This window comes from Empidonax traillii, unplaced genomic scaffold (assembly GCF_003031625.1).
Source record: "Empidonax traillii isolate 1590-97213 ecotype Southwest subspecies unplaced genomic scaffold, ASM303162v1 scaffold1391:size172105, whole genome shotgun sequence".
In the NCBI taxonomy this organism is placed as follows: Eukaryota; Metazoa; Chordata; class Aves; order Passeriformes; family Tyrannidae; genus Empidonax; species Empidonax traillii.
Genome location: NW_020956584.1, coordinates 136,884 through 163,813, shown reverse-complemented (window position 1 = coordinate 163,813; position 26,930 = coordinate 136,884). Strand labels below are relative to the sequence as shown.

The 26,930-nt window shown below is 38.0% G+C and overlaps 1 protein-coding gene across 3 annotated transcripts; it reads left to right on the top strand.

Moving 5' to 3' along the window:
• The first annotated feature begins 5,068 nt into the window (after window positions 1-5,068).
• On the top strand, window positions 5,069-26,864 carry AP2A2 (adaptor related protein complex 2 subunit alpha 2). Of its 3 annotated transcripts, none has more exons than XM_027907002.1 (21): window positions 5,069-5,215; window positions 5,740-5,933; window positions 7,828-7,957; window positions 8,918-9,019; window positions 10,153-10,261; window positions 10,746-10,893; window positions 11,327-11,495; window positions 12,654-12,791; window positions 14,088-14,270; window positions 14,603-14,700; window positions 14,879-15,110; window positions 15,930-16,103; window positions 18,059-18,222; window positions 19,939-20,016; window positions 20,915-20,997; window positions 21,754-21,843; window positions 22,678-22,801; window positions 23,576-23,692; window positions 23,883-23,952; window positions 25,744-25,878; window positions 26,686-26,864. In XM_027907002.1, exons 1-21 carry the CDS (start codon window positions 5,165-5,167, stop codon window positions 26,761-26,763), a joined length of 2,667 nt encoding a protein of 888 aa, XP_027762803.1. In that variant the 5' UTR covers window positions 5,069-5,164; the 3' UTR covers window positions 26,764-26,864. The 3 variants fall into 3 exon arrangements, with proteins under 3 accessions (XP_027762803.1, XP_027762802.1, XP_027762804.1); XM_027907001.1 differs by having other exon boundaries at window positions 10,743-10,893; XM_027907003.1 differs by lacking the exon at window positions 19,939-20,016 and having other exon boundaries at window positions 10,743-10,893.
• The last annotated feature ends 66 nt before the right edge of the window (window positions 26,865-26,930 follow it).

Below are 26,930 nucleotides of genomic sequence, written 5' to 3'. Positions count from 1 at the left end.
CATTTTGACTTGTCCAAAAGTGCTCCAATGTCAGTTGTTAATCTCTGGTTTTTGGTTGTTTTGTTTGGTTTTTTTTGTTACTTCAGCTGACTTATTTTCCATATTCAAACAAGTCTTCTTTGTTGTCTCAAAATACATGGTAACCCTTTGGAGGAGGTTAAGATTAAGCCTCTAAGTACTTGTTTTAAACAGAAGCTGGTGTAACAGTAAATTGCTTTCCTGACAGGCTGTGAAAGCACAGTCTTTAACCAGACCCATCTTAAATATAATCGCAGTGTTCTGATCACTAAGAGGTGTATGAAGGCAATCAGACAGTAAAATAATAGTGTCTTCACAGACAAACTGAATTGCTGAAAGTAAAATCAGGCTTCAAATATGACCTAAATTGTGAGGCTACTCTAGTATTCTGAGTAGTATGGTAATTAGGTAGTAGTTTAATAATTTGTGTGGGTTGTCTGCCACAAATACTCAGTGTTTGATGTAGAGGGCTTGGACTGTCACTCTTGTGGAAGTACAGATCTTGTCTCAAAGTGTCACCATGTTCATAAAAAGCAAATTCACTTCGCCTCTAAGCCAGTGGTGGCCTTCTGATACAATATATCCCTGGATTGCTGCCAGCTGCATGAGCAGGGGTCAGGGTCAGCCTAGGAAGGAAGCACACGGAATGCAGAGAAACAGTGTTGTCCGTTCTGTTTTGCACAAGCTATTACTGTGGTTTTAAAAGCTACATTTTTAAGTCAGCAATCAGCCATCTGAAAGCTAGTGAGATTTGACTTGTCAGGCTTCCTTATCTTTTTCCCCCCAGCGAACATCCCAAGGACTAAACTGCTTTCTTGACCCCTCTGGCTGGTAGCAGAGTTAGTAACTTAGTAACTGTGCACCAGATTGGTTTTTAACTATACTGAGTTAGATTCAAAAGTAGATGCTGGTTTTTATCTTGTGGTCCGAATTAGTGACAGAAGATGCTGCCTGGGAACCAGAAGGTCTCATAATACTTTAGTGCCTTTTCTCTTCCTTTTTGGACCCCTGTGTGAAAGATTGGTATAAGCAAAGAAAACCAAAAGTTATGTGTGTCAGTGCTAGGGAGATGATGGTCAGAAATGTGGAAGTAGTAGTTATTTCTTAATAGTTGATCAGCTGTTAATAATTTCTTTCTTTAAAAAAATGACCAATAAACTTTTCAGGGAAAGCAAATAGTCTTTGAAATGCCCACTGTGCTCAAAACCTGCTGACATGTGTTGTGAATGCTTCCTGTTTCTGCTGACTTGATTTGCAGTACTTGCAAATGTTCCTGAAAGCATTTGAAAATGAGCTGAGTTAAAAGAAATGATTGTGTCTTGCAATAAAGATACCAGAACATGTGACATTTCCTTCTGCTCTTGTTCGGATGTTTGCTTGAGGCTGGGGGAAGCTGGACTATTTTAGCACATACTTAAGCAATGAGATTGGCTGTTAATGTTTAAAATAGAACCTTTATAACTCTTTGTAAATGTTAGCAGGAGGCAGAGGAATAGTTAAAATTTCAGTAAAAATCTGAGTCACAGACTTCTTCAAAACACAGTTGGAGTTAGACAACTACTGTGAGATCTTTGACTGCAATGCTCTTTTTTCAAATTGCTCAGATAATTAAATAATAAAATTTCAGAAGAGACTATTCTGTTATTGCTTGGTAACTAATAAAACTTTGAAGAGCTTTAGTAATTATTTGGCTTAGTTCATAAACTTGGTGTTATTGAGAACTGTCACACTGCCTTCAGTTCTGTATACAAGGCTCAGAAGGTTTTGAAAGCAGTCAGGGTACTATTTTTTCTGTTTTTCTAATAGTTGTCTCAGGTCTGATTTTACAGTATTGTTCTTTGATACCACATGGTAGAGAAGGAAGCTGCTTGTTAGTCGAGTGGTGCTTGTTTTGAGTTTAATTGCGTGGCATAACATCCATCAAAAATTCTTCAAATACTCCAAGATCCAAAGACCTTCCTAATACGAGCTTTTAAAATACTGTTGTCTTGGAAGGATGTAATACTTTAAACAGCTGTGTCCTAAACCTAAAAAAAATTCCAAACCATGACAAATAGTTTGTTGTGAAAGTTTATGTGGTTCATAGTTTCGTCTGCTGATGTTCTTCATTAAGCAATTGGGTTGCTGTATTCTGTATGCCCGCTTCTCTTCTGCTCTCACAAAATCAACACCAGAGTAATTTGAGAAGATAAGAGATTGGGTTTTATACTTGTGACTTCTGGATGTTGCTGATGGATTGTACACTAATGGGCAGCTGCAGTTCAACCTCTCGGCCTGCTGGGAACTCAGGCAAGAGAAAGTAACTTTTATATGAACTTTACCAAAAATGAAAACACCCCAACCAATCTCCAAGACTATCTCAGAGAAGCAATTAATATTAGTGCCTTCCAATACAATAGTAAGTCCTCAATTATGTAGATCTTGGCCATTCTCGGTCATGATTTGAAATGTTTTTTGTTGCTAGATACTATATAACCCCACTGGTTTATTCACTGATTGTTTCTTTTCCTTCCATCTCATGTAGATGACCAATCAAATTTTTAGAGTTTCTACAAACTCTCCTTAAGCAGCTGAAAAGAATGTTAGAAAGCTAAAGCTGTAACTCTGTGTTTTCCTGTGGGTTTTTGTTTGGGTTTTTTTCCTTGCCTTTCCTATGGAAAGGTAACTTTGATCTGCATCTCCCTATCATGATGGGATAGCAAGAAGCTTCTGCTCTTGAGTGCCGTTTGGGAAAATAGTATAGCAGGAAGTATTTATGTTATAAATACAGAATACTTTATTCCTTTGCTGCTCAAGCCATAGTTTGAAGGCCTGAGCAGGTAGGCAGACATGGTTGAATATCTGTTCTTTCCTCTGGCCATATTGCTTCCAAAGAAGGTAAAAAACCCCTTCCACCCTGGATGTTTCACTCTGCTTCTTCTAATAGTAATTCAGATGCCTAGTAAGGCAAAATGCCTTACATAGGTTTGCTGACTCAGCAGGAAAATAGCCTTATGGCAGCAAACTGTGAATGCGACTTGAAGAAAACATGTCTCTGGGCATCTTTCTGCAGAGCTGACTGTGGTCAGAGGATCCTGACAGGATGCAGTGTAGCAGGATTTCATTGTCATGAGTATCTTCAGTAGTGCTGCTGCCTGTATCTAAGTAAAATGTGACATGTATTGGCTTCCATAGTACAGACCTGAAGACAACTTCTCTTTGCACAGCATAAAAATAGCTTTAAGGTGAAGCTTTTTGTTGGCAACTGATACACTGTCTGTGCCAGTTAAAAAATCAACAGGTACCTAAAGACTCAGATTTGAAGAGTGTGATTTTCTGTGTTAAAATAACAGTTGTTTGCTTAAGTTTATCTCGGTTGAAATAAGACTAAATAAAAGAAATTTTTAGAATCAAAATAGAAAGCAACCCCCCAAAATGCGTAGTTGCAGCCTGTAAACATAACCTGTTACAATTGTCTGTTGGAGTGTGCCAGGATGTTTTCTGTTGGGTCACTAATGTTACGTGGCTTCTCACATGGATGGCAGCATGCATTCCTTCTCTAACTGTAAGGTTACCAGTGGTAGGGTTTCCTTGGATTTTAGCCAAGCAGTGAATGGTGTGTGAAATCTATGGGAACTGTAGATTCATGTTGTGTGAGAAATTTAACATCCCTCTGTATCAGTGGATGAGAAGGAAGAAGGAAAAGCTTCTGCCATATTAAGATTATTATATATTTAACTGCCTATTACGTAAATCTGAAGTTTAAAAAAAATCCCAACAGAGCTTTTATTGGCAAAGATGATGAGTAAGGGATATCTTATGGAAGCTTTTCTGTATGCAGGGCTGTTCTGGCTGAACTTGTCCATCACTAAGGAATACACGTTGATGTGACAGACTAGTTATTCTGGGCCCAAAATGCTGAGGCTAAGGAGCTTGGCCTTTTAGACAGCAGCATCTATCAAAACTTTGTTATTCTGACTCAACTACCTAGCATTCAGGCTTTGCTGATTTACTGGGTACACTTTTATCTTCTGATTTGAGGTAGGGAGACAATGTAATGCAGAAAGTGTATGTTCATATGTAATTCTTTCCTTCAGGAAAAGCAGTGATCTGCCCAATGAACTCTAAACTGTATTGCTCCATGTCACTTGTACAAGCTTCTAAAATACAGCACTTCTGCAACATAAGGCCAAACCTCTTTAGGGTGCCTTCTTCTTCTAAAACTGAAACACCTGTGAATACTTGCCATCTACAAACACTTTAAAGTTCTCGTGTTAATCTCATTTCATGTGTCTTTTCGAGTCATTGGAGTATACGTGTCACTCAATCTTTCTAAAACATCTTGTTGGGGGTTTTTCGTTGCTACTGAGTTCTCTACAGTGGTGCACTTGAGAACGTGCATCAAGACCTGTTACTGTGATAAAAGGTTTGATAATTAGTTTAAGGAGAGAACGTGTATGAAAGGAATAGCTGTTCTGAAGAAAAAGAGCAAAATCGCAGTTGAGCAAATGTGTATGCACTACCTCTTAGTAAGATCATACTTTAAGGACACTGCAGGATAATTCAGGGACTAGCTGATAGCATTATTTCATGACCATCCTTTAGGATATAGATAATGAGTGGTAAATGTAATTAACAATATAGTCTTTGGGCTACCTGTCTTCTATGACTTAATATTTTAGTTGACTAATTTTTTTAAACCCAGAAGTTGTTTGCTTGTCTGACATCTGCTGATGTTCATTTTTGGTAACTTTAATGTGTTTAGCACAAAATTATGTGAAGACTTACAGTCCTTTAAGTTGGAGATAAATGGATATATTTAACATTTTGTTCACTGTAGCTGAAACAAATTTTAAATTTGTGAAATTAAAGTATTGCAGTAGCTGAACCATGAATTTGTCTCTCTTCTATAGGGCAATACATATGGAATTAAATACCAATGTTAATTACTAGGTGCAAATGTAAGTCTTGTTACTGTAAGATATGATGACGTTCCTCAGTTCCACTGAGGAGGGAGTGGAACCAAGCTGAGGCATAACATAGGCTTAATTGTTTTTTGTTTCCTTGCTTTTCAGGTGACAAGGCTCTGGATGGTTACAGTAAGAAAAAATATGTCTGCAAACTGCTTTTCATCTTTCTTCTGGGCCATGACATTGACTTTGGTCACATGGAGGCTGTAAATCTGCTCAGTTCCAATCGATATACAGAGAAACAGATTGTGAGTAACTCGGGCTCTATAAAAGATAAGCTGGTCTGTCTAATATCCTGCCTCAGCTCTAGAATCTCTAGAGGACTTTGCTTCATTCCCCTTGCACTGGCTTAAAGCCTTATTTTGGCTCTAGCAGTGATTCTGAAATCTAAAGACCTTTGTGCACAGGGAGTCTTGAACTAATTGCAAAAACTAAAATGTGTGCTCTGCAGAAAATTACTCTTGTTAAGAAACTGCCTTGAGTCTTGCATTAGAAGGTAAATAAACTTTTAATTTTTCAGAATATTTCTTTTCATCTTCCTAGGTAAGGTTGTGTTTTTCAGGTGCATGTAACATACTAGTATCTCAATAATAAAGTTTTGTTTACTTTGCTTAATTTTTCTAACCTTTGATATATCTAAATGTCTATTTCTGCCCATATACATGGTATTGGAGGAGAATTGTATGTCTCAAAGAATGACGTGTTGTCATGAACAGAAATCAGAATTTAAGTCAACTAAAATAAATTTCATTTTCCTTTTTCTGACTCCCAGGGGTATCTCTTCATCTCTGTCCTAGTGAACTCTAACAGTGAGCTGATCCGCTTAATAAACAATGCAATCAAGAATGACCTGGCCAGCCGAAACCCCACCTTCATGGGGCTCGCTCTGCATTGTATTGCTAATGTGGGTAGCAGGGAGATGGCAGAAGCATTTGCTGGAGAAATTCCAAAAATACTTGTGGCTGGGTAGGTATGACATGCTTCTCTCAAGTACACCACCAATAAACCTTTTCAGCAGCTCAGTTCCATTGCAGCAGCTTAATCCGTGCTTAGAGCTACACAGGCCTGGGCTTGCAGTAGTGAGAGTTTCCAGTGACTGCAGGTACTTTGACTTAACTGAGTATGGAGCTGCTTGTAGGTGGAAATTAAGACTGTCAATATCTTGAATAGGCTTTTACAGCTTTGTTCAGATCTGGTTTTTGTTCTGTATAAATGTGTAGTAGTGAACACCCCTGAAATATGTTTTACTTTCCTTGCCTCTCCTGATGAGAAAGAGAAAAAACCGAACCTAAATAGATGTTTATACTACAATTTTTTAATAAACTGAAACTCTTATTTAAATGTGCCAACTTCATAAGGAACGCAGTATTGGTTTGTTGGCTTTCTTGCTTCCTCTACTAGCCATGTAAACAACTATTTGTGTAACTGCCTATAGGCTTCTAAGCAGACCTGGCAAATGTCTGAAATCGTATTTAAGTAAATATAAAGTCAAAGTTGTGATTGTAGGGCTAATCTATTTATTGAAACTTAAAATGTCCAAGTGTAAACAGTGTGTTTAGACTCTTTTGGATATGAAATATTTTAGAATATGCACGGATCTTGTTTTATAACAAGGTAATGTCTTAAATTAATATAAAAAGTGACATGTGGCATAAGAACTGTATTAATACTCTAAATGTCAAGCACTGCCCTTGCCAGATGCTATTCTCCATGTAGCTCAGTGGAGACAACGCTGCAGGGATGAGTCATGGTTTTTAATAAGATAACCTTAAAAAGTTCCAAAAATTTCGCTTAAGGTCACTGATCGCAGACCGAGCACGGTTCCTTCAGTTCAGACTTGTTTAAACTTAGACCTGTAGCTGTGTTTATGTTCTTCAGGGTCTCATTCCTTCTGCATTTCTAAGATAATATATGTGAAATGTGTACGTGTCCATGTCCTATCCAAGTGACCTGTGCAGAAAGAGCATTGTCAGTTACATTTGCAACTTCAGCGTAGCTCTCTTGGCTTGAGTGTAAATTGGGAGCAGGGGAGGAATAGGTTTGTGGGTTTTTGTTTTGTTTTGTGTTTTTTAACTGAGATACAACTTGATCTCATGGAAAAGTGATAAATTTATGAAGAATAGGTGGGCTTAATTTCTCAGGATGTGGAGGTTTCTGAACATTTAATGGGGATTGCACCCTCTAAACTGGCCTCTTTAAACTTGCAGTGGTAATGCTCTGTACATTTTATAGCTGTTGTTTGTGCAGCACACAAAATGCTTAGTTGTCTACTTTGTGAAAGGGAGTTCACTGAACTAGAATAGTAGCATGCTGCTCTTAAAATAGTCTGTTTCTGTGCCAGCAGCAGGGATGGCAAGGTGAATAGACTTGTGGTTTGCATGCTTGCTGATAGCAGACTTGCGTGCTAGATGTAGGTGCTGAGGCTGTTGAGTAGTTAATGATTTGAATCTGATATGCAGGACCTCTTTGTATCTGCTATACAAGAGATCCAGCTTTGGCAGCATTCATAGCACACTGTACCTTAACTGTTTGACCAGAGTCAGTCTGGAAGAAGCCTTTTCTGCTAATTAGATGAGATAAACTTTCAATTCCCATAAAAAGATGTGAAATATCACTTGAAGTTGTAACAAATAATTATAGAGGCTACTAGACACTTGTAATGGTTGAAAATCTGAATAATTAAATTTGCTGGATTAAATTAGGAAGAAATACTTGAACATAGGAAGAATTTAGTGAACTTCTGTTGAAAAGATGTGACCTGACCAGGGATGCTGAGTCAGTGTGAAGACTGGCATAATGCTGTTCTGCAGGTACTGCTGTGACTGAACCACTCTATTTTAACTCCATATTTGTCTTGCAGAGACACTATGGATAGCGTGAAGCAAAGTGCTGCTTTATGCTTGCTGCGTTTATATAGAACTTCTCCTGACCTTGTTCCCATGGGAGACTGGACATCCAGAGTGGTGCATCTCCTCAATGACCAGCACTTGGTAAATCAGCTTCATTGTGCTTCTCAGGCCTAGTGTGTGTGAATTATTAGAATTATGTCACTTCTGTTAAATGCACAATTTATTTCTTCTCCACCCTTTCAAGCAAGTGGGTTGCTGTTTTCTTCAGGCTTTAGGAAGAAAAAGGAAGGAGTTGTTGTCCTTTTTTAGTTGCTGTTTATATTCATTTTTAATAAACCTTTGTTTGCCTTTTTCTTGGAGATAGAAGAACGGTATGCACAAGTTCTTCTTTTGCTCTGGCTTTAAATAAATTAATCTTGTCATACTAAGTCATACTGTATAGGTGTAATACTAATTTTCCTAGACCTTTTAAGATTAGACCTGCACTAAAAATGGAAGACTTGATTTGTCAGTGCTTGGACATGCTTGTCCTGTGGTGTTCATGTTGTCATTCTCACCTTGCTGGTTCAAAAAACATATTGTTCTAGATAAGAGACACTGGGTTTTTTTCCCACTTTCTGAAAGTAAGGCTATTAAGACCCATACTTCGACAGTAATAAGAATGTTTTAGTCTGCAGTAATAAAAGCTGTTTGTGTTATACAAAGCCCTCTGTTATGTTGGGTTGTGAGAATTTTTTCCTGGATGAATCTGCTGCATCCTACTTCTGCTCACTCTTCTCTTGTAGAAGAAGACAATTTGCGTCCAGGCTTTATTTTAATAAAACTCTCTTATTTTAGAGGTACTATCCAAATATGAGACAAAGCTAACACAAAAATAGCATAAAATGCTCTGCAAGCATGGCAGTATCATGCTGGATTCTGCAGGTGTGGAATTAGTGTAGCTACTTGCCTAATAAAAGGCTTTTTAATGCAAGGCTTTGTCATGGGGATAAATTTAGTTTTGTTGATTCTTAAAAAAACAGTTGAAAGGTGTTAATGGGTAGCATCTTAAACTGATACAAAATTTAATTATGTTGCTTTGTCGGTGTGTTTTTTTTCTAGGGTGTGGTTACCGCAGCTACAAGTCTGATCACCACCTTGGCACAGAAGAACCCAGAAGAGTTTAAGACTTCAGTCTCCTTGGCAGTGTCAAGGTTAAGCAGAGTGAGTCCACTCATAACCCTGATAATTCTTCACTGTTGATTAATTTACTCAACTTTTTAGATCAGGTTAGCTTACTGTTCAGCTTTGTAGAGTCAGATTAGTTTAGTGTACCATTAAATGTGAAGATGATTCAGTGTCACTTTATGTAGCTGGTTCACCTAACGTCTTTTAACGCTTGTTGCTTACCTGGACAGAAAGCTGTCTTGGCTTGCCCAAACTTTGTTTGTGTAACCCCTGCTATGCTCCAAGTCTATGGAGCAAAAAAGTGTCTTTCTGTCTCAGTGACTAGTATTTGAAAGGATCCTCATGATGCAGTTAAGTTTAATCCTCGCTTTGTTACTATTAACACCAAAGAGTAGTTGGATCAAACACTGATTCTACAGACCTCTACACAAACCCCTCAAAAATACAGACTATAGCGTGAGCTTTATCTAAGCTTCTAATAAGATGAGTTGTCTTCCTATTCCCTATTGTTTTGAGCTGCTGCTGGGTTAATAATCATAAGCATTTCATATTCTGTAAATGAGTGTGAGGAGTTAAGCACAGGCAGGGGTGCAGGGAAGAGTGGAGGGGCACATCTGTAAGTTAGCACCTCCATGCTGGAAAACTGATGTGTGTGGATTGTGTGTGGGGAGGTTTTTTTGTGTGTGTGTTTGTGTTGTGTTTTTGGTTTTTTGTGGTGGTTTTTTTTGTTTTGTTTTGTTTTAATTTTTTTTCCTTTTAGAAGGTATGGAAGACATGTGAGGATGCTATTTCACAAATGTATTGTAGACCCAAATTTATGTAACTGCTTTCTGTTGGCTTAATCTTATCTATGGATTGCTGATACAAAGTCAAGCTTCTAGTTAAACGTTCTGGTGTAACAAGATGGTCATCTTCTTGTCTGAGAAAAGCAAGTGTGCTTTCAAGAAGAAACTTCATAGACTACTATATCTTTAAAACTGAATTTCTATTACTAGCGTTTCCTATGGTATACTCAAGAGTATGAGAACTTGCACTTAATTAATTTACTGATTTAAACATTGCTAGTGCAGTTTTGCAAGCCTCTGTCAGAGGTGATCTACAGTGTTCTTTGGCTCCTTCTAATGATTGTGGATCACTTCAGTAGCTGACAGTGTCTGTTTGTTTTACAGATTGTAACTTCTGCATCAACAGATCTTCAGGACTACACATACTACTTTGTTCCTGCTCCTTGGCTATCTGTGAAACTTCTGAGGCTGTTACAGTGCTACCCCCCTCCAGGTAATGCACAAATCACAGCGGTGGGCAGCTCTCTACGCAGCACATTGACTCCAAAGAGCTACGCTCCCGCAGCGTTACCATAACTTGGAGTGCAAGCACATTGTCTTAAGACAAGGATGCTGAGGTTGTTATTCTTGAGTTTTTCAGATAGCTCTAAGCTACATGGCCTTTTGAACTGTGTTGTGTTTAATTTTAACAAAATGTCAAACCAGTGGCAACTTCCATTTTAAACATTCTTTAATGTTATCAATTATATTAAAGCCTTGAAATATATTATAGTGCAGACTGTGTCTGGCTTCTTTTCTCACCCAGATAGAACTGTTGCTTAGAGTTCTTTTACCAGCTGTGTATTGAGGGAGGGTAAATGTTTGTAATGTATCAGAATACTTGAGTTTATTCAGATTTAGCAAGGGGAAAGGCCTAAGGTTGAGATTAGGGTGTTGAGCAAAATGAAGTTGTCCAACGGCTTGTTCTTCTCCAGAAGACCCTGCGGTACGTGGCCGTCTAACAGAATGCCTGGAGACTATTCTTAACAAAGCACAGGAGCCACCAAAGTCAAAAAAAGTACAACACTCAAATGCGAAGAATGCTGTCCTGTTTGAGGCAATAAGCTTAATTATACATCATGACAGGTGAGCTGTGAGAACACTTCTGTTATGAGAGGGGTTTTTTTGAAATGAAGAACTGTGACTTTGTCTTCAACAGTAAATCAGAATTTACTGGGGGAGGAAGGGGAGGAGAACAGCATATGAAGTTGCTTGCTAGATTGGAAGACAACCACAGTAATGGAATTGAACAGTATTAATGAACCGTGTTGCTGTCAGCAAATTTTTTTATTGCTTTGTTTTTTGCCGCTTCTTTATTTGGTGTTTTATATTGACCCCACTGCTCTAATCCCACAGATGATTTGCTCACAGTGTCTGAATTTTCATTTCACTAGCAAAGCATTCTAGCAGACACTCTGAGGCATTTTAAGAAATTTCCACGGCAAAAATAGTATTCTGTATTGAATGTTCTCAAACCTGTTACTTTTAACCCTTTCACTTTCTCTCCTGTTCTGTGCAGTGAGCCAAATCTACTAGTCCGTGCCTGTAACCAGCTAGGTCAGTTCTTACAGCACCGAGAAACTAATTTGCGTTACCTAGCACTGGAAAGCATGTGCACGCTTGCCAGCTCTGAATTCTCACATGAGGCTGTGAAAACACACATAGAAACAGTTATCAATGCATTGAAGGTAAATATTTAAGTGTGTGGTCTGTTTTCGAGTGTTGTCTTGTCCCCTGCCTCAATACCCTCTCCTGCACTGCCCCAAGTAAACCATTTCCCCATCCCCAGTTAAACTAATAATACTTGGGGACCAAATGAGTTATTCTCAAAGTTCACTCGAGTTTTTTTCTTTAATCCAGCAAAGTCTTGCTGTGCTGGCAATTAGAGGTCAGCTGCGGTTTATTTCTGCGCCTTGCTGGTGAATCTGATACTCGTAGCTATGTCCCTTGTAAGACTATGGTATCTGCTTAAACTGTAGACTGAGGATGAATAATTCTTTAAAAATGTGGAATTTCAAAACTGAGAATGCTGGAAAGACAGTTTTATTATTGTCTTACTGGTATTGGACACTGTTCCTTCAATGTAGTAGTTTATGAGGGGCAGAAGAGCAAATCAGCTTCCACAGCAGAATTGTAAAGATAAGCAACCAGAAAGACATGTTCCCTGGCCATGTTTATGTGGTAAAGCAGAAGTTGAAAGAGTAGAACTGATTTGTGTATAAATTTACTTGGATACCTGAGTTTTTAAATGGATTGTTTTCTTCCAAACTCATGCTTGGAATTGTGTTAATGTATTAATACACTTGTCTAACTTCAGTGTACATACCTGTTCTAGCTGGGCTTCTGTTGTTAGAAGGCATGCCCCACACTAAACCTGCAGGTAGCTGATGTCCCATTGGCCTGGTAACAATCTGACAATATCAACCAGTTATTGGTGCATTTATGACCAGTGGTGCTGATAGTGCATAGTGGACCACAGACTCACCCTACTAAGGGTAATACTGGAGTGTTCTGTACAAACTCCTCCATTCTTTTAGCACCCACACAGATATGAATATGTATGCTACAGAAACAAAACCCCATGATTTGACTTTTTTTGATGTTATCTAAAAGCAGAAAGTTCTGAGACTCTGGTGACCTCTTTCTAGGTGACTGAAACTGAGAACAGAATGAGAAACTTGTAGCTTATGTGAATGGTATATAAGTTCATTCATAATCTGAAAGATTATAAAAATGGACTTGTTTTAAATTTGACTGTGGATTGTAGCAAGTTTCATCTCTGAAGTTGCATGTACTTTCTAAATAAAGAAGAAATCACCCTAACCTTTCACTGTGTCCTTTTGCAGACTGAAAGAGATGTAAGTGTGCGACAGAGAGCTGTAGATCTTCTGTATGCGATGTGTGACCGAAGCAATGCCCAACAGATTGTGGCTGAAATGCTGAATTACCTGGAGACTGCTGATTATTCCATTAGAGAAGAAATTGTGAGCTATTTGTGTTTTCCTTATTTTTTTCATAGTGTGCTTTGGTACCATAATTATCATTTATTGATAAGGAGGCTGCATAGTCTGTGATAATTTTTCGCGGTGGCTTTAAAAAATCCACAGACAAAACTACCAAAACAAATAAACAAAAATTCCCTAGGTTTGTAATCTAGTAGCAAAGAGTGTTCTTAATTTAGGGAAACTAATGGGAAAGGGGGCTGGGGGGAAGCTTGGAAACTAAGAATTTTAAAAACTGGTCTTGTTTTCAGGGCACTGCATATAAAAAGCAAAGTGAATTTTGTCAATGCCTGAGCAAACAGTCTCTATATCTGAGGGTTAGGTCCTACTCTAGTCAACTGTTTAAAAGCTTCAAAAATTAGTGTGGTAAATGCTTATTTGTAGGTAGAACTTTATACTGTGTATGCTGTGAGAATATTCTGCCTAAGGGTTCCCAAAAGCAATACCTTATAATCTGGTAATCTGATACTTATCTCTTTCCTACCAGTAGGATAAAAATGCAAAAGTTGAAATACTCACTTAATGACCTTCCTAGAATGCTAACCAAGGCTTGTACTTACAGTAGTTATTTAGCTTAGTTAGGTGCTGAAGTTTCTTGATTGGAGAAGTGTATGTGGAATACAGAGTTAGCTGATTTACCTCTTGTACTGCCTGGTTGCTGTTGACAATGTCCCCTGACTTGGCAGTTAATGTGAATATCATTCTGTTCCTTTATACTTACCTATTCTTTTAAGCTTAGTAAATGCAACTGATAATAAATTATGTGGAGGTCTTCTCCTAAGCTGATTGTTTGCTTCAGGATGTAGGAATCTGAGTATGACCTGAAAAAGTCAGCTATACTTTGAGGACTCTGGTTTGTGTCTGCTAGCTTGAGTTTCCACCTTTTACCTTTTTTTTTCCCAAGAGGTTTCCAATTTCTTTCTTGATCCTGTCTCAGTGATGGTTTAGATGGTATAGCAAACAAAAAATGTTCAATAAATTGCTCTTGATCACTTAGGTACACAGTTGAGAAGCCACAGGTACACCATACTTCAATGCATTATGGGGAAAACTCTGTGTACTGAGCAACTGCTGTGTAACACAGTTACAATGCTGAGCAACAGCATTTCAATGTTCATCTTTTACCTTAGCTATGGGAACAATGAACAAGCTGATGCAACTGAAACTGAGGCTTCTAGGCTACCGTGGGGTGTCACTAGGTGTATGTGAAAGTAAATCTTGATGCACAGCTTACAGCAGAAGCTAATCAGCCTTCTGTATTCCCTTCTGCGTGTTCAGGTTCTGAAAGTTGCAATTCTGGCTGAGAAGTATGCAGTGGATTATACCTGGTATGTGGATACAATCTTGAATCTGATTCGCATTGCTGGTGACTATGTCAGTGAAGAAGTGTGGTATCGAGTTATTCAGATTGTCATCAACAGGGATGATGTTCAAGGATATGCAGCAAAGACTGTTTTTGAGGTGAGAATAACTGTTTTCAATTCACTTTCAAAATAAAGTAGGAATTAAGTCAACACCATGTGATATAACAGGGGAAACTTAGGTAGCTCTGTTTGTCCTCAAAAGTCTACAGTGCTGCTAGAAGAGCCTAAGAGTGCTCTTAAGCAAGTATTACTTATGTAGTCTTCTGTGAAGTCATACCTCGTATCATGCTTTTCTCAGGAGTGCTCTCTAGTGCCTAGACCCATGGTCTGCTCTCTCAGGAAAGTAAGCAAGGAAACTGGCAATGGAAGTGGCAGAAAACATCTTTTTTCATATATTACAAATTGATGACTATTAATATGTTTCTACAGGCCCTTCAAGCTCCTGCATGCCATGAGAATCTTGTAAAAGTAGGTGGCTACATCTTGGGAGAATTTGGAAATCTGATAGCAGGTGATCCAAGATCAAGGTAAAACACCTTCTAAAATACTGAATTGAAGTTGTAATACTTTCTGTACAGAATCTAATGTTTATTTAACATTCCTGAAAGCTAGTTAACAAATAATTCAGCTCTTGCTAGTAATGCATTAGTAAAGATTGTCAGGTCTACAAAAACTGAACAAATTGTTTTTCTTCCCATTTTTAAGTCCCCTCATCCAGTTCAACTTGCTACATTCCAAGTTTCATCTGTGTAGTGTTCCTACCCGAGCTCTGCTTCTGTCTACCTACATCAAGTTTGTGAACCTGTTTCCAGAAATCAAAACTACAATTCAAGATGTTTTACGCAGTGACAGTCAGCTAAAGAATGCTGATGTTGAGCTGCAGCAGAGAGCTGTTGAGTATTTGAGGCTCAGTACTATTGCTAGTACTGATATATTGGTAGGTATAAAGATTATTTTCTTTTTTATGCAGAACTCTTCTGTCAACAAGTTGCTCCTCTAAACCTTACCTGATTGATCAGAAATCTTAATGAAGGATTAAGAATCTACGATGTGGGTGCTGATTCTTTTAATCTTCCTAATTCTGCTGCAATGATCTTTAATTTAGAGCTAAATTAAAAGTTGTTATTGCTTTAGTGGGACAAATGACCTTTAAAACACGTTAATCTGGAGCTGGGAAGCTCATGGAAGTTGGCATAATAGGGGGTCCTACAGTATTTAGATAACAAATGGCTTTGCTTTGAGGACTTTCTTGATGGTCGTCAGGAAAAGGGTAATTTTTTGTCTCTAGAAGTTCAGTGGTTTAACCTGGGGCTCTCAGGTCTGACCAGAGTACAGCAGCTTTAGTTTTGACTAAAGTTAATAAATGCTTAGCTCTGAGTAAAACCACAGAGATTACCAAGAATCCTAGTCTAGGTCTGCTTGACTTAAAGACCATTAGATCTGCTGTGATCTAATTTTTTTAATTTTTATTTTTAATTTAATACCAATGTTTCAGAGAAGTGATATGCTCCTGTTCTCTTAGCCAACTGCTTTGGGAGGACTTCTGAAAGTTGTCTTTTCTGTTTTTTGGTTTTTTGGGGTTTTTTTTAAAGCAATCAGTCTGTCAGTGTACAGTAAACTGCGTAGTAATTTTCTCTGTGGCTAATTACTTCTGCTTTTACCTTGTGCAATCTATAAAGGTGTATCTCTTCAAAGACTGAGAAACTACTTTGACTTTTTGTCTCAAGTTTAACTAATACCTCTTTTTTGTGATAAGGCTACAGTTTTGGAAGAAATGCCTCCATTTCCAGAGAGAGAATCTTCTATTTTGGCTAAACTCAAGAAGAAGAAAGGCCCGGGCACAGTTACTGACCTTGAAGAGATCAAAAAGGAGAGGAGCTCTGATATGAATGGAAGCGCTGAACCTGCCTCTGTCAATGCCAGTGCTGTTGTGAGTTTAAAAGCTGTTATTTCACTAACTTAGATGGTGTGCAAGTGAGAAAAGAATGGTTTCCTTCCAGTGGCTCTATAGGCATTTAAAATTTCTCATCTTGAACTTAAGACTATGGGTGTTTGTCATAAAGCAGGGGAATGCACAGCTGCTTTCCCCCACTGCATGCTTGGATGCAGTTTTCCTTTGGAAATCTTACATGAATTGGGACAAACTGTCTGAGACAAAAAAAATCTTTTTTACAAGGTTATTTGAAAAATATTGCTGTAACCCTAGAAATGGGAATTTCCTTGCTTGTGCAGTTGCAGTGAAGGTGAGATTATAAAATTAAATTCTTAACAAATTTTACTATTAAATCATGTTATTAAATTATAAAAGTAATATTTAAAAGGAGTTAACTTGAATTCCAAAGTATTAGCTGTTCTTCTGCTTTATCCAACATGTTATTTTGCATCTTGGTTTGGGTTGTTACTGTTTTTACTGGAAGTAGAAAACATTTGATTTCACAGGAATGTCCTGAAATCCGTATAATGTTGTTACTGTTCATTTGACAGTACTACTTCAGTTCAGTTATGGTAGACAAGGCCACAGTTGTTTTTGTTCTTCTGAGCTGAAACTTCTCATTTTATAGTCAATTAAAGCTGGTAGGATCAATTTTTTCCATAATCTAATACTTCCTTCTGGTTTTAATACCTACCATAACCTGTAATTACGCTTAATATATAGTAGAAGACGATCTAAGGGAAGGAAATATTGTAGCATGTTCCCTTATCAGTTTGTTAGAGCATAATACTTAGTCACTGTAGTATATAAAAGTAGATATTCCAAGTGCAGCATTTTTGGCTGGACAGAAATCTCTTTCCAGTGGAAAACTTGCCAAGTTCTCTTTGCATGCCAAATTGACTGAGGTGACTGGCAGTTAATATTGCATTATGTTTTATGAGCTTCACTTTTTGGGTTGCAGGCACGTAACAATCTGCACTGTGTTACCTTCATTAGTGGCTTTAGTGTAACCCTGGTTTAGATGCCAAAAACATTGCAAATTTGAGCTCCAACTGTTTGTTTTCAGTAGAAATTTTTTTGCCCGGGAATTTTTCATTATGCTCCATTAAATTCAGTCTTTGGAGTATATGGTAACTTTGAGTTGGCTTAAAAACACAAGATTTCAGATTCAATCTAAATGTATCTCCTGACTTACCAGCAGATTACCTGGCATATTTTAAGCTCCTAATGTCTAATACATGAACATTTTGATTAACAGTCTGTGCTTTGTTCTTGCATGCAACTTGGACACATACATGCAGCCTCTGTTCCATGATTGTGTCCTGGCTACCTGATTTGTTCTATTTGAGAAAAAAGTAGTTTAAAGGTCTTGCCTCTTCCTTCAGTGTTTGCAGCTTGAACTGGCTACAGGCTCTGCTTTTTTTTGCTGGTTAGGTTTTATATTCATTCTAAGGTGTGCCAAGCTTCAAAAACCCAGGATTAAACTGATAGTCCATTCTAAAGATGCTATGATGACCTTTGATTTAGATTTGTGTAAAAGCTGCTGCCTTTCTTGCTGGATTCTTCATGAAAGAGAAGCAACAAATTTGATTTTTGTTCCCTACAGTACATAATTTCCCTTGAAACTAAGAAAGGAGAAGAGAGGGAAGGAAAAACTTTGTCATCTTTTTCTGCAGAATCAGATTCTAGACAGATGAATTGTGGTGGTTTTTTTTTTTTTTATTTAATATTTAGATGGACGTAACTCTCTTCAAAGTTAAAAAACCACATCTGTAAATGACCTGAAGTTGAAATACAACCTGATAACTGCATTTGTGAACTCGTTTACATGTATTCGAACCTTGATTTGGGGTGGGGAGAGGCACTTTGCCATAGCTTAGTCATGTGTGCAAAGAGACAGCTTTGTTTCAGTTTTGCTGCAGTATAACACCAAAGTGTCTTGTCTTCCTTAGTCTACTCCTTCTCCATCGGCGGATCTGCTGGGTCTGGGTGCTGCCCCTATCACCAATTCAGCTCCCCCACCTTCCTCTAGTGGTAGCCTGCTGGTGGATGTATTTTCAGATTCAGCTTCTGCGGTTGCACCTCTTGCTCCTGGTTCTGATGACAACTTTGCGAGGTAATTAAGTCACCCTGAAAGGAATCTGAAGGAGAATTTGTCTGTTAAAACAGGATTAAAGGAAAGAAATACGTAACTTTTGGGTTTTTTTCCAGCGTGTTGAATGCATTCCTGGGTGGTAGATTCTCAGCAAGGGAGGTGTTCTTGAACTCTCTGCTGGATGTGCCGTCATTATTGAATATCTCTGCTAATGGAAAAGCTGGGTCTGCTGTAACCAACCTGATGATATTGACCACACAGTAGTGTCTAGTTTTCATGCTGGTTTTGCTTCTTCATTAAATTAAGCTGCTTCTGCATCTCAATACATCTTGAATTTGGGGGTTATGTGGCCTGATACGAATATATTTATTCTTGCTTTATTTTCATAAAGTCTTCTTGTGTCTTTCTACTTATGGCAAGCTGATACTGAAAGTGAGATGGATTATATCCAGAGATACTGCTTCCCAGAATTTCAAGATTTACTTAAATTATCCTGCTACTGTCTGACAGACGAGTGTAAAAAGGGGGATAAAGAACCAAGTTGTAGGGGATTTGATACAAGTGTCTTTCTAAGTACATTAGCCAGTGTAGTGGAGGTATGTGTTCTTAATCCTGTTAGTATTAAAAGCCACTGGGACTCCTCTCAAATGTCATTTGGCTAAAATTTTGGGAATAAATAGCATAAGATCACAGAATGTCTTTAAAAATCAGTTGTCTTATTGGACAAAGAATGTATTACTATTGTCAAGGACCAAGTTTGAATGTTGACCTGACAACTTTGCAATGCATCCTAATCTAGAAGACATAATTAGGGAAACTGATCTGCCTGGATCATTGACTCTTTCATCAAAATTTTATACTAGGCAAGACATTGTTGCAGGTTTGCAGTGATTAAGATTTGATCCTGTGTTTCTCCTGGAAGGTCACAAGCGGTGTTTGATCTTACAACACAATACCAAGACTTTAGGAAGCTGCACAAGCTTGTTCATGCTTTTTTTTTTTAAAGGGTAAATGAAGAAACCAATATTAGTAGCTTCATAAGCAAATGCTACCTAAAAAGAGTTTTCTCTTTCTGCAGAAGAAAGTATAGCATTGCCCAACTCCTTGGTCTGTCTGTAGATGATGAAATGCTTCTCTAATGATACTGAGAAGTTGCTTTTTACAGTTTCCTGCCTCTTTTTAGTGCTGTTGTCACTTTTGTTTCTAATCTGTTACTTGGGTAAGTCATTCTCTGTGTGCCTGTGAATTCTTGCCTATGCTTAATACTTGTGTGTTTTTAGGAACTGATTGTGCACCTGTAATTAGAAGGGGTGCTAAGGTTGATGAGGTCTCTGCTTCAAAGCACACATTTGTAGTAGTTAATATACAGCTGCATTTACAATTTTGAGCTAAAACATTTTTGCTGTCACAATTAAACACTTAAAAGGACTTGGTTCTTTAAAAGGTATAAATTTAAGCTACTGAATGCCTTCAGCTATCTCCTGTCTTCATGAAGGATTTCTGTTTTCTAACGATCTGGGTGGGATGGGAGAGAGAAGTGGGGGAAAACATTGCCTAATGCCTAAACCTTTCTAGGTGTACTGAGCTAGGGCAGCTAATAAATTTTTCATGCATTAAACTCAGCAGTGCCATTTTTGAGGAAGGAGGTAAAAGAAATAACTAAGCACTAAGCTGTCTTTACTAACTCCTGCTATCTCTGTCGCTACTGCCTTTCTTCCTTTTTGCTGCCTGAACTAGCCCTGACCTGGCTTCATCTGAGGTAGTTTCTGAGGAACCAGCTGATACTGTGCATGATGCTGATGAGCTTTTTCACAAGTAAGCAATACTAAAACCTTGCAAGGCTGGGCAATTTCCAGAATATAGTTATAAAGCAAAACTATATTGTGCATTAACTTAATATCAGCAAAACTAGAGAAACATGTACTGTCAGACTTGTGACTAGAACACCTCTGTGGATGCTGTGGATTTTGTGACAGGCTCATGAATACACAGGTTAGAGTTGCCTTTACAAGTCAGTGCTATCACACACTGCTGTAAAATGAGGCAATGCCAGTTGTATGTTAAGTTTTGCAACTATTCACAAATAAAAAAAACCCATGAGAGTACTTGTCAAAAGTACTGATATTTCGGAGTGTGTTTTAAGTGCCTTGTATGCAAAAGGCAGATGTTTGCTGGCCACCTCTTCTGCTTCTAAGTGAGGGGGTGACAGAAAGGACTGAAATCACTGCATAATGGGCTTCCTCTCTCAAAATGGAAAAAGTACAGCTCTCAGTTCACTTGGGTGATACAGAAATGGTAAAACAAGGGATTCTTTTTTCTTTCAGGTTTAAACAGTCAAAGCTTCAAACTTTTCAATTCTGCACCAACCTAATGAGTTTCAGAAGTTCTCAAGACTAATAAGAAAAATCCTATTCTGTTGCCTGGTCCTTTATTAGACAGTGTGTGTGTGTATAGCATATTGTGGTTTCCTTCCTAGTTTCTCAGACATCCTATCAAATAAAAATTCCTGTTCTTTTAGTGTCCTACAAGTGGTGGTTCTGGTTGTAAAAGTGTCTTTTCTAACTCTGCAGTTTTCTGCAAAGGCCTCTCTCACAGACTGATGCATTCTAGGTTAACCACAATCTTCATCCTCTGTGTAAACCCTGAATTTAGTGGTTCTAAATATTGTTTAATGTGGCTCAATTTAAAACATATTTTCCCTCTCTTCCCCTAGGTTTGTGTGTAAAAATAATGGAGTCTTATTTGAAAATCAGTTGCTACAAATTGGCTTGAAATCTGAATTTCGGCAGAACCTGGGTAAGATCTTTTGGGCCAAGTGGTTAGATGTGTCTGCATTATCAATCTCAGTGCCAGCATGATATTATAGATAGACTGACTTACTTTTCAGCTACTTAAGAGGGAAATGTCATTGTAGTCTTAAGCGGTCTTACACCTCCCTCTGTTTGTGCATCCCTGTCTTCCGTGTGAGCTCTTGTTCCCGTAAATTTTTTGGTTGTTTTGGTAGCTGAGATGAAGTGGCAATGTTAAGTGGTACTGTAAGCTGCAGCTCTTGCTGCCCAGTTTTATGGCTGGTACAGCCAGGGTTATAAAGGACCATTCTTCTCAATTTTTATATCTTACAGTATAGCTTATTGTAATGATATGAGACACAGTACACTTCAGATCAGATTTAATGCATGAGATCCTGGAAGTATCTAGGAAAGGGCTGGGAACTGAATACAGGCCAGGACTAGGATTGCTTGCTTTTCCCCTTCTGCAAAGCTCTTGGTGGCGTAGTAGCTTCTTTACATAAAAAGTAACATTCTGCAGCAACTGGAATATTCCACTGATTATTTAACTGCTTGTGTGACAGCTACGGTGAGAGGGATCTAATGACTTTGTTAAATCATTGCATTTTGAACTGTGAATATCTTGGTAAGATAAACTATGCTTGGTTCTTCAAAGTTGTTTTAAAGAAAGGTAGAAAGACAGTGCATTAGGTAATTATAGCATGTGCAGTTCAATATGACTAAGTGTACCTAAAATTCTGATGTCTCATCCTTTTCTTTCTAGGACGTATGTTCATATTCTATGGTAATAAGACATCAACACAGTTCTTGAATTTTACTCCAACAGTAATCTGCTCAGATGACCTTCAGTCAAATATCCTTGAATGCAGTAGCATGTGTCTGTTTTTATTTGGGTTTTATGGTTTATGTTGCACAAAACTGTAATAAAGCTGCTGGATCCAGACATGGTGTCCTTGAACATGAAGAAATGGGAAACTTGCTGATAGCTTTCTAAAGCTCTCATAGAAAGAGCAAGTCTTCAACAGGGATGGAAGATTCTTTCCCTAAAGCTCTGGTTATAAACACAAATTTTACTCTTGAAATAAGGAGAAATTAAGCTGAATAAATATGTGATGTAACTGTAGCTTTCTCCACTGCTGTGAAGTAAGTGGCAGGGGAGAGATATGTCCTTCAAGTACTGTATTAGCAGATAACCTAAAACTTGACATGGAGATAGAAGAATACATGTACACCAGGATGATGATACTTCAAAATAAGCTGCTCCTTTATGGCTCATACTTAATGCTTGGTATTGCAAATTGAGGATTTCAGGGAGACTGTGTAATCAGCAGTGTTTGATTCAAAGCATGTCTGTAATATTCAAAATAGTCCAGTGGTTTTTATTGTTAAATCTATCTATACTTTCATACCTTTTTAAGGGCATTATTAAGAGTATCCAAGTTACTGAGAATTGACAGTTATTGCTTGTAGGTATGTCAGTATGGAAAAAACCAGCACCAAGACAACAACCAACCAAAAAAAATCCCACCCCGCAAACTTTTTTGCTGTACAAGAATTGAGCTTTGAATGTTCAATAGCACATAGAGAATGAGTGAACATGATGCTAATTCCTCTTACAGCTTATGGGAGGATTTGCTGGTTTCTAAGTTATCAACTCATTGATCTGTTTCCTTAACTACTTTTTTATGCCTGAATCTTCAGACAAAGCCTGTTGACCCCACAGTGGATGGAGGTGCACAGGTTCAGCAGGTTGTGAACATCGAATGTGTGTCAGACTTCATGGAAGCTCCAATTCTGAACATTCAGTTCAGGTAAAACAAAAGTTTCAAATGCTAGTGAATTAAATAGATGAAATATGTTAAAATTGCCATAGTCCTGTGACTGAAATGTAGAATCTGGATACACAAAGCTCTCTTGGGTAGACTCCTTACTTGAAAAATTGATCTAACTAAGCTTTAAGCTATTTGGAACAATGCGGTTAAGAAAAACCCAAAAAACAAGCAAACGAACAATCAAGAAGCAGCTACTGATAAAATGTCTCCATGACTTCTCTTTCTGCTATCTGTACAAAACAGCAGTCTTCCTGTTTGCTTGAGAAATCTTGACAGGAATATACGCAGTAACTTCTCTCTTCTGGAAACCAAGAGCATTTCTGCAAATAACTTGGCCTGGAAATGTATGCAACTGAAAATAGAATCTTGTTCTGTCCACTCAGCATCAGCTCAACTTTACGAAGTCCTGATTCCTGGGCTACATTCTGTTATTGTAGCCTAAAATGGTTCTGTTGGTATTTTTTCACAGGAATATATTTTTTCACTCCTTTGGATCCTATCTAGGATAACAACCTATGTTAAAACTGAGAGATCCCTCTTAAAAGTTCAACCAATTCATGTGCCATCTAAGCAGAGCAAATAAATTTATTTAACAGCGGATTAAAACTTGATATTAGAAATATCATCTGGATATAATGGATTTTAATCACAAGCAATTAGTTCTTAGTGTTCATCCTCTGTTGCTTGGTTGATTTATGCTGAGAGACTGCTGACACTGCCATATACGTTGTGTTCATTTTATTCCATATGCAGGTATGGTGGAACATTTCAAAATCTTTCCGTAAAATTACCCATCACGCTGAATAAGTTCTTCCAGCCAACAGAGATGTCTTCTCAAGACTTTTTTCAGCGTTGGAAGCAACTGAGCAAGTAAGACTTGGTACTTGGGCTTGGGGCTCTTGTGGTGGGCCAAGGGATGAAAAAGTCGTATTGTGAATGTAGCTGGTGCAGTGCCTCATCCCATACTTAATCCTGTAAACTATAAGCTCTCCTAACTTAATTAATTGCTGTTGAACAATGCTGTACATAATACATGTGTCTGTCTTGCCTTATCTTGCAGTCCAAAACAAGAAGTTCAGAATATCTTTAAAGCAAAACACCCGATGGATGCAGAGATCACAAAAGCAAAGGTAGGTGGTAGTGGGGTGCTTTTAATTTCATAGTGTAAGTAAGGGGTAGTGGCATCTCATGTTGCCACACAGCCATGGGATGGGGCAAGGAATAAGGAGGTTAAAAAGTGAGAAAACATGTGGGTTGACATAAAGACAGTTCGTAGCTAAAACAAAAACCATGCATGCAAGCAAAGCAAGGAATTAATTCAGTGCTTCCCCTCGACAGGCAGGTGTTCAGCCATCCCCAGGACAGCAGGGCTCCCTCATATGTAACAGTTACTGGAGAGATTAAATATTTCCAAACTTTATAAAGAGGAAACTAAGAATATTGACCAGAGATAGACTCTTCATAATGTATTTATTCTGACTAGCAAGAGACAGATGGTATATCTGCATATATGACAGATAATATAGCTATATCTTACCTCCACTGAAGAGGTAAAGGGTGTTCTGTATTCAAATGTATAAGAGGCACTGCCCTTGTTTCCCATAACTTGCTACGGTAACAGGTTATACATAGTCCCAATGAACTTGATAAGGCTTTTTGATGGCAGCTGACTTTGCCATAAGAATACACAGTTTTATCATGTCTGGCTTGGTCTTCCTGGCTTTTTTTTTTTTTTTTTTTTTTTTTTTTTTTTTTTTTTTTTTTTTTTTTTTTTTTTTTTTTTTTTTTGCAAACAACACCCACTTCAGACAGATGTCGCAGAACTGTGATAGTCTTCTCTGATCCAAAATCTGCTAAAAGCAATTAGTAAGAGTGCAAGTTTAAAACAGGATTTTAGATCTCATCTTCTGCCTCCACACTTCAGAGCCACGCTCTGACAATGAAGTACATTGAGAGCAAAAAGAAAAGAAATGAAACCAAAATAACACCCAACCTCCTTCCCTTCTTGCTCTTGGAGTTCAAATGGTGAGGAGCTGCAAGCGCTGAGTGCTTCTGACACATGATCAGTGCTCTCAGCATTTGTTTCACAGCACCTATGTGCAGGACCTCAACTGAGATGGCTTTGACATCAGAGCAGGATTTCTTTTGAGGTCAGACTATTACACAGAGACATGTTTTCACCTGCTAGGATTAGTGCTGTATATGGGAGCATTGGCTGTGGGCGAAGGTTGTGATAGGGTGCAGTCTGCTCTCAATAAATGTCTGAGAAAGTCAGAGAAACCTTTCAGTATTGCAGTACATAAAAACACACAGTGAACACTGCAAGCCTGATTGGCAGACGTATTCAGCAAATCTGGAGCTCAAGCAAACTCACACAAAAAATAATCCGAGCTATGAAATACTTCTTTGCCTTTGTACTCTTAAAAAAATGCAAGTTTTGCTATGAGGACAGTATAAAGCCTTAGAGGAATAATAAGCACTAAATAAGAAAAGAAGCACCATGGGGATATTAAGATAGATAAAACCATAATACAGGAAGTGGTGGAATCTCCATCCTTGGAAATGTTTAGAAAACAAGTGGGCTTGTTAGAAAAGTCACTTTTTGTAGAACTGGCTATCTTAGGCAAAGCAGAAGTAACTAGTGTACGACAGGAATGGCTGTATCAAAACCAGGGGAGACTTCTGTTAAATCTTATTTCTCAGTTGCTTTTGAGAAGAACCTTATTTACAGGAACAGCTCATTAGCAGGGTCATTCTTCAAAAATTTGTTGTAATTAAATTGATATTGGAGAATTCTTTGTCTTGAGGACTTAAAAATTAGCCTCCTACTTGTTTTGCTATTGGTGGTGGCTGTGTATGGGTAGACTTGATATTTGTGTCCCACTCTCTCCACATCTGAATCTTCTGTGTTTCTTTCATAGATAATAGGCTTTGGATCAGCGCTGCTTGAGGAGGTAGATCCCAATCCTGCCAACTTTGTTGGTGCTGGTATCATACATACAAAAACTACTCAGATTGGATGCTTGCTGCGCCTTGAACCCAATCTCCAGGCACAGGTATCTGTGTAACTATCTACAGCTTTAAATACAGGTTCTCATTTGAACAAACTATCTGTGTGTATCTGAAGCTCCTTAAGGTATTTCAAAATCACTATTGCACTAGCAGATTGTGACTGCAGACTCCAACAAGAAATTAAATCGTAGCAGCTGGTCCTGCATTGCATTATACCATCTTGGGAAGCTGCTTCCTCATAGCAATTCTCTTTCCTGTTAGAAGAGATCATTGTAATATTCCAGACTGTCCCTGAAGTCTCATCTTCTCTTGAAGGTTGGAAAAATTGAATGTTTTTGTCTTGTGCACCTCGGACAAGATGAAGTATGCTTTCTTTTGCCATTTTAAATTAGTAAAAGAGTGGCTAAAAGAGAAAGTGTGAACACAATGTTAAGGATATCTTTACTCAGGCTTTTTTGATAGAGGTTTTATCAATGTTAACTAAGGACTAAAATTAATTTTTGGGTGGTAAGTCTTCTGTTTCCTGAAGAAGTGGTGGTAGAGGGTCTTTAGGCTTTTCCACAGCATGTACTCCTCTTAAAGAAAAATTTTGGACAACACCTTTCTGTTAAAGGCTAAAAATACTAGAATTATTCTCTACAGGGGTTTTAAAATGAGTTTGTTTCAGCCAGTGGTTTGAAAAAGCTGTATTACTCCGTGGCTGGCTGCCTCTGGATGCTTTAATTTGAGCTCTTTTTCCTACCAAAGCTTACAAAACAAGTAGGAGTTAACTTAGTTTTCACTAGTTGACTGTGCACTCATTTAATACCAAAATGTTTAAAAAGTAAGTAAAACTTTATGTTCTTTTTCAGATGTACAGGCTCACACTACGAACAAGTAAAGAAGCTGTATCTCAGAGATTATGTGAATTGCTGTCTGAACAGTTTTAATATTAACCATGTCAGTTTTGGTTTTTCCACTTATATCACTGTCATCATACTGCAAATAAATGTCTTGTACATCACTGTCTGAGTACTGCAATGTTAACCAATACCAGCTCCCTGCCTTAATATGACTTGACCCTTGTTTAAAATTAAGAATATAAAATGTACAGTAC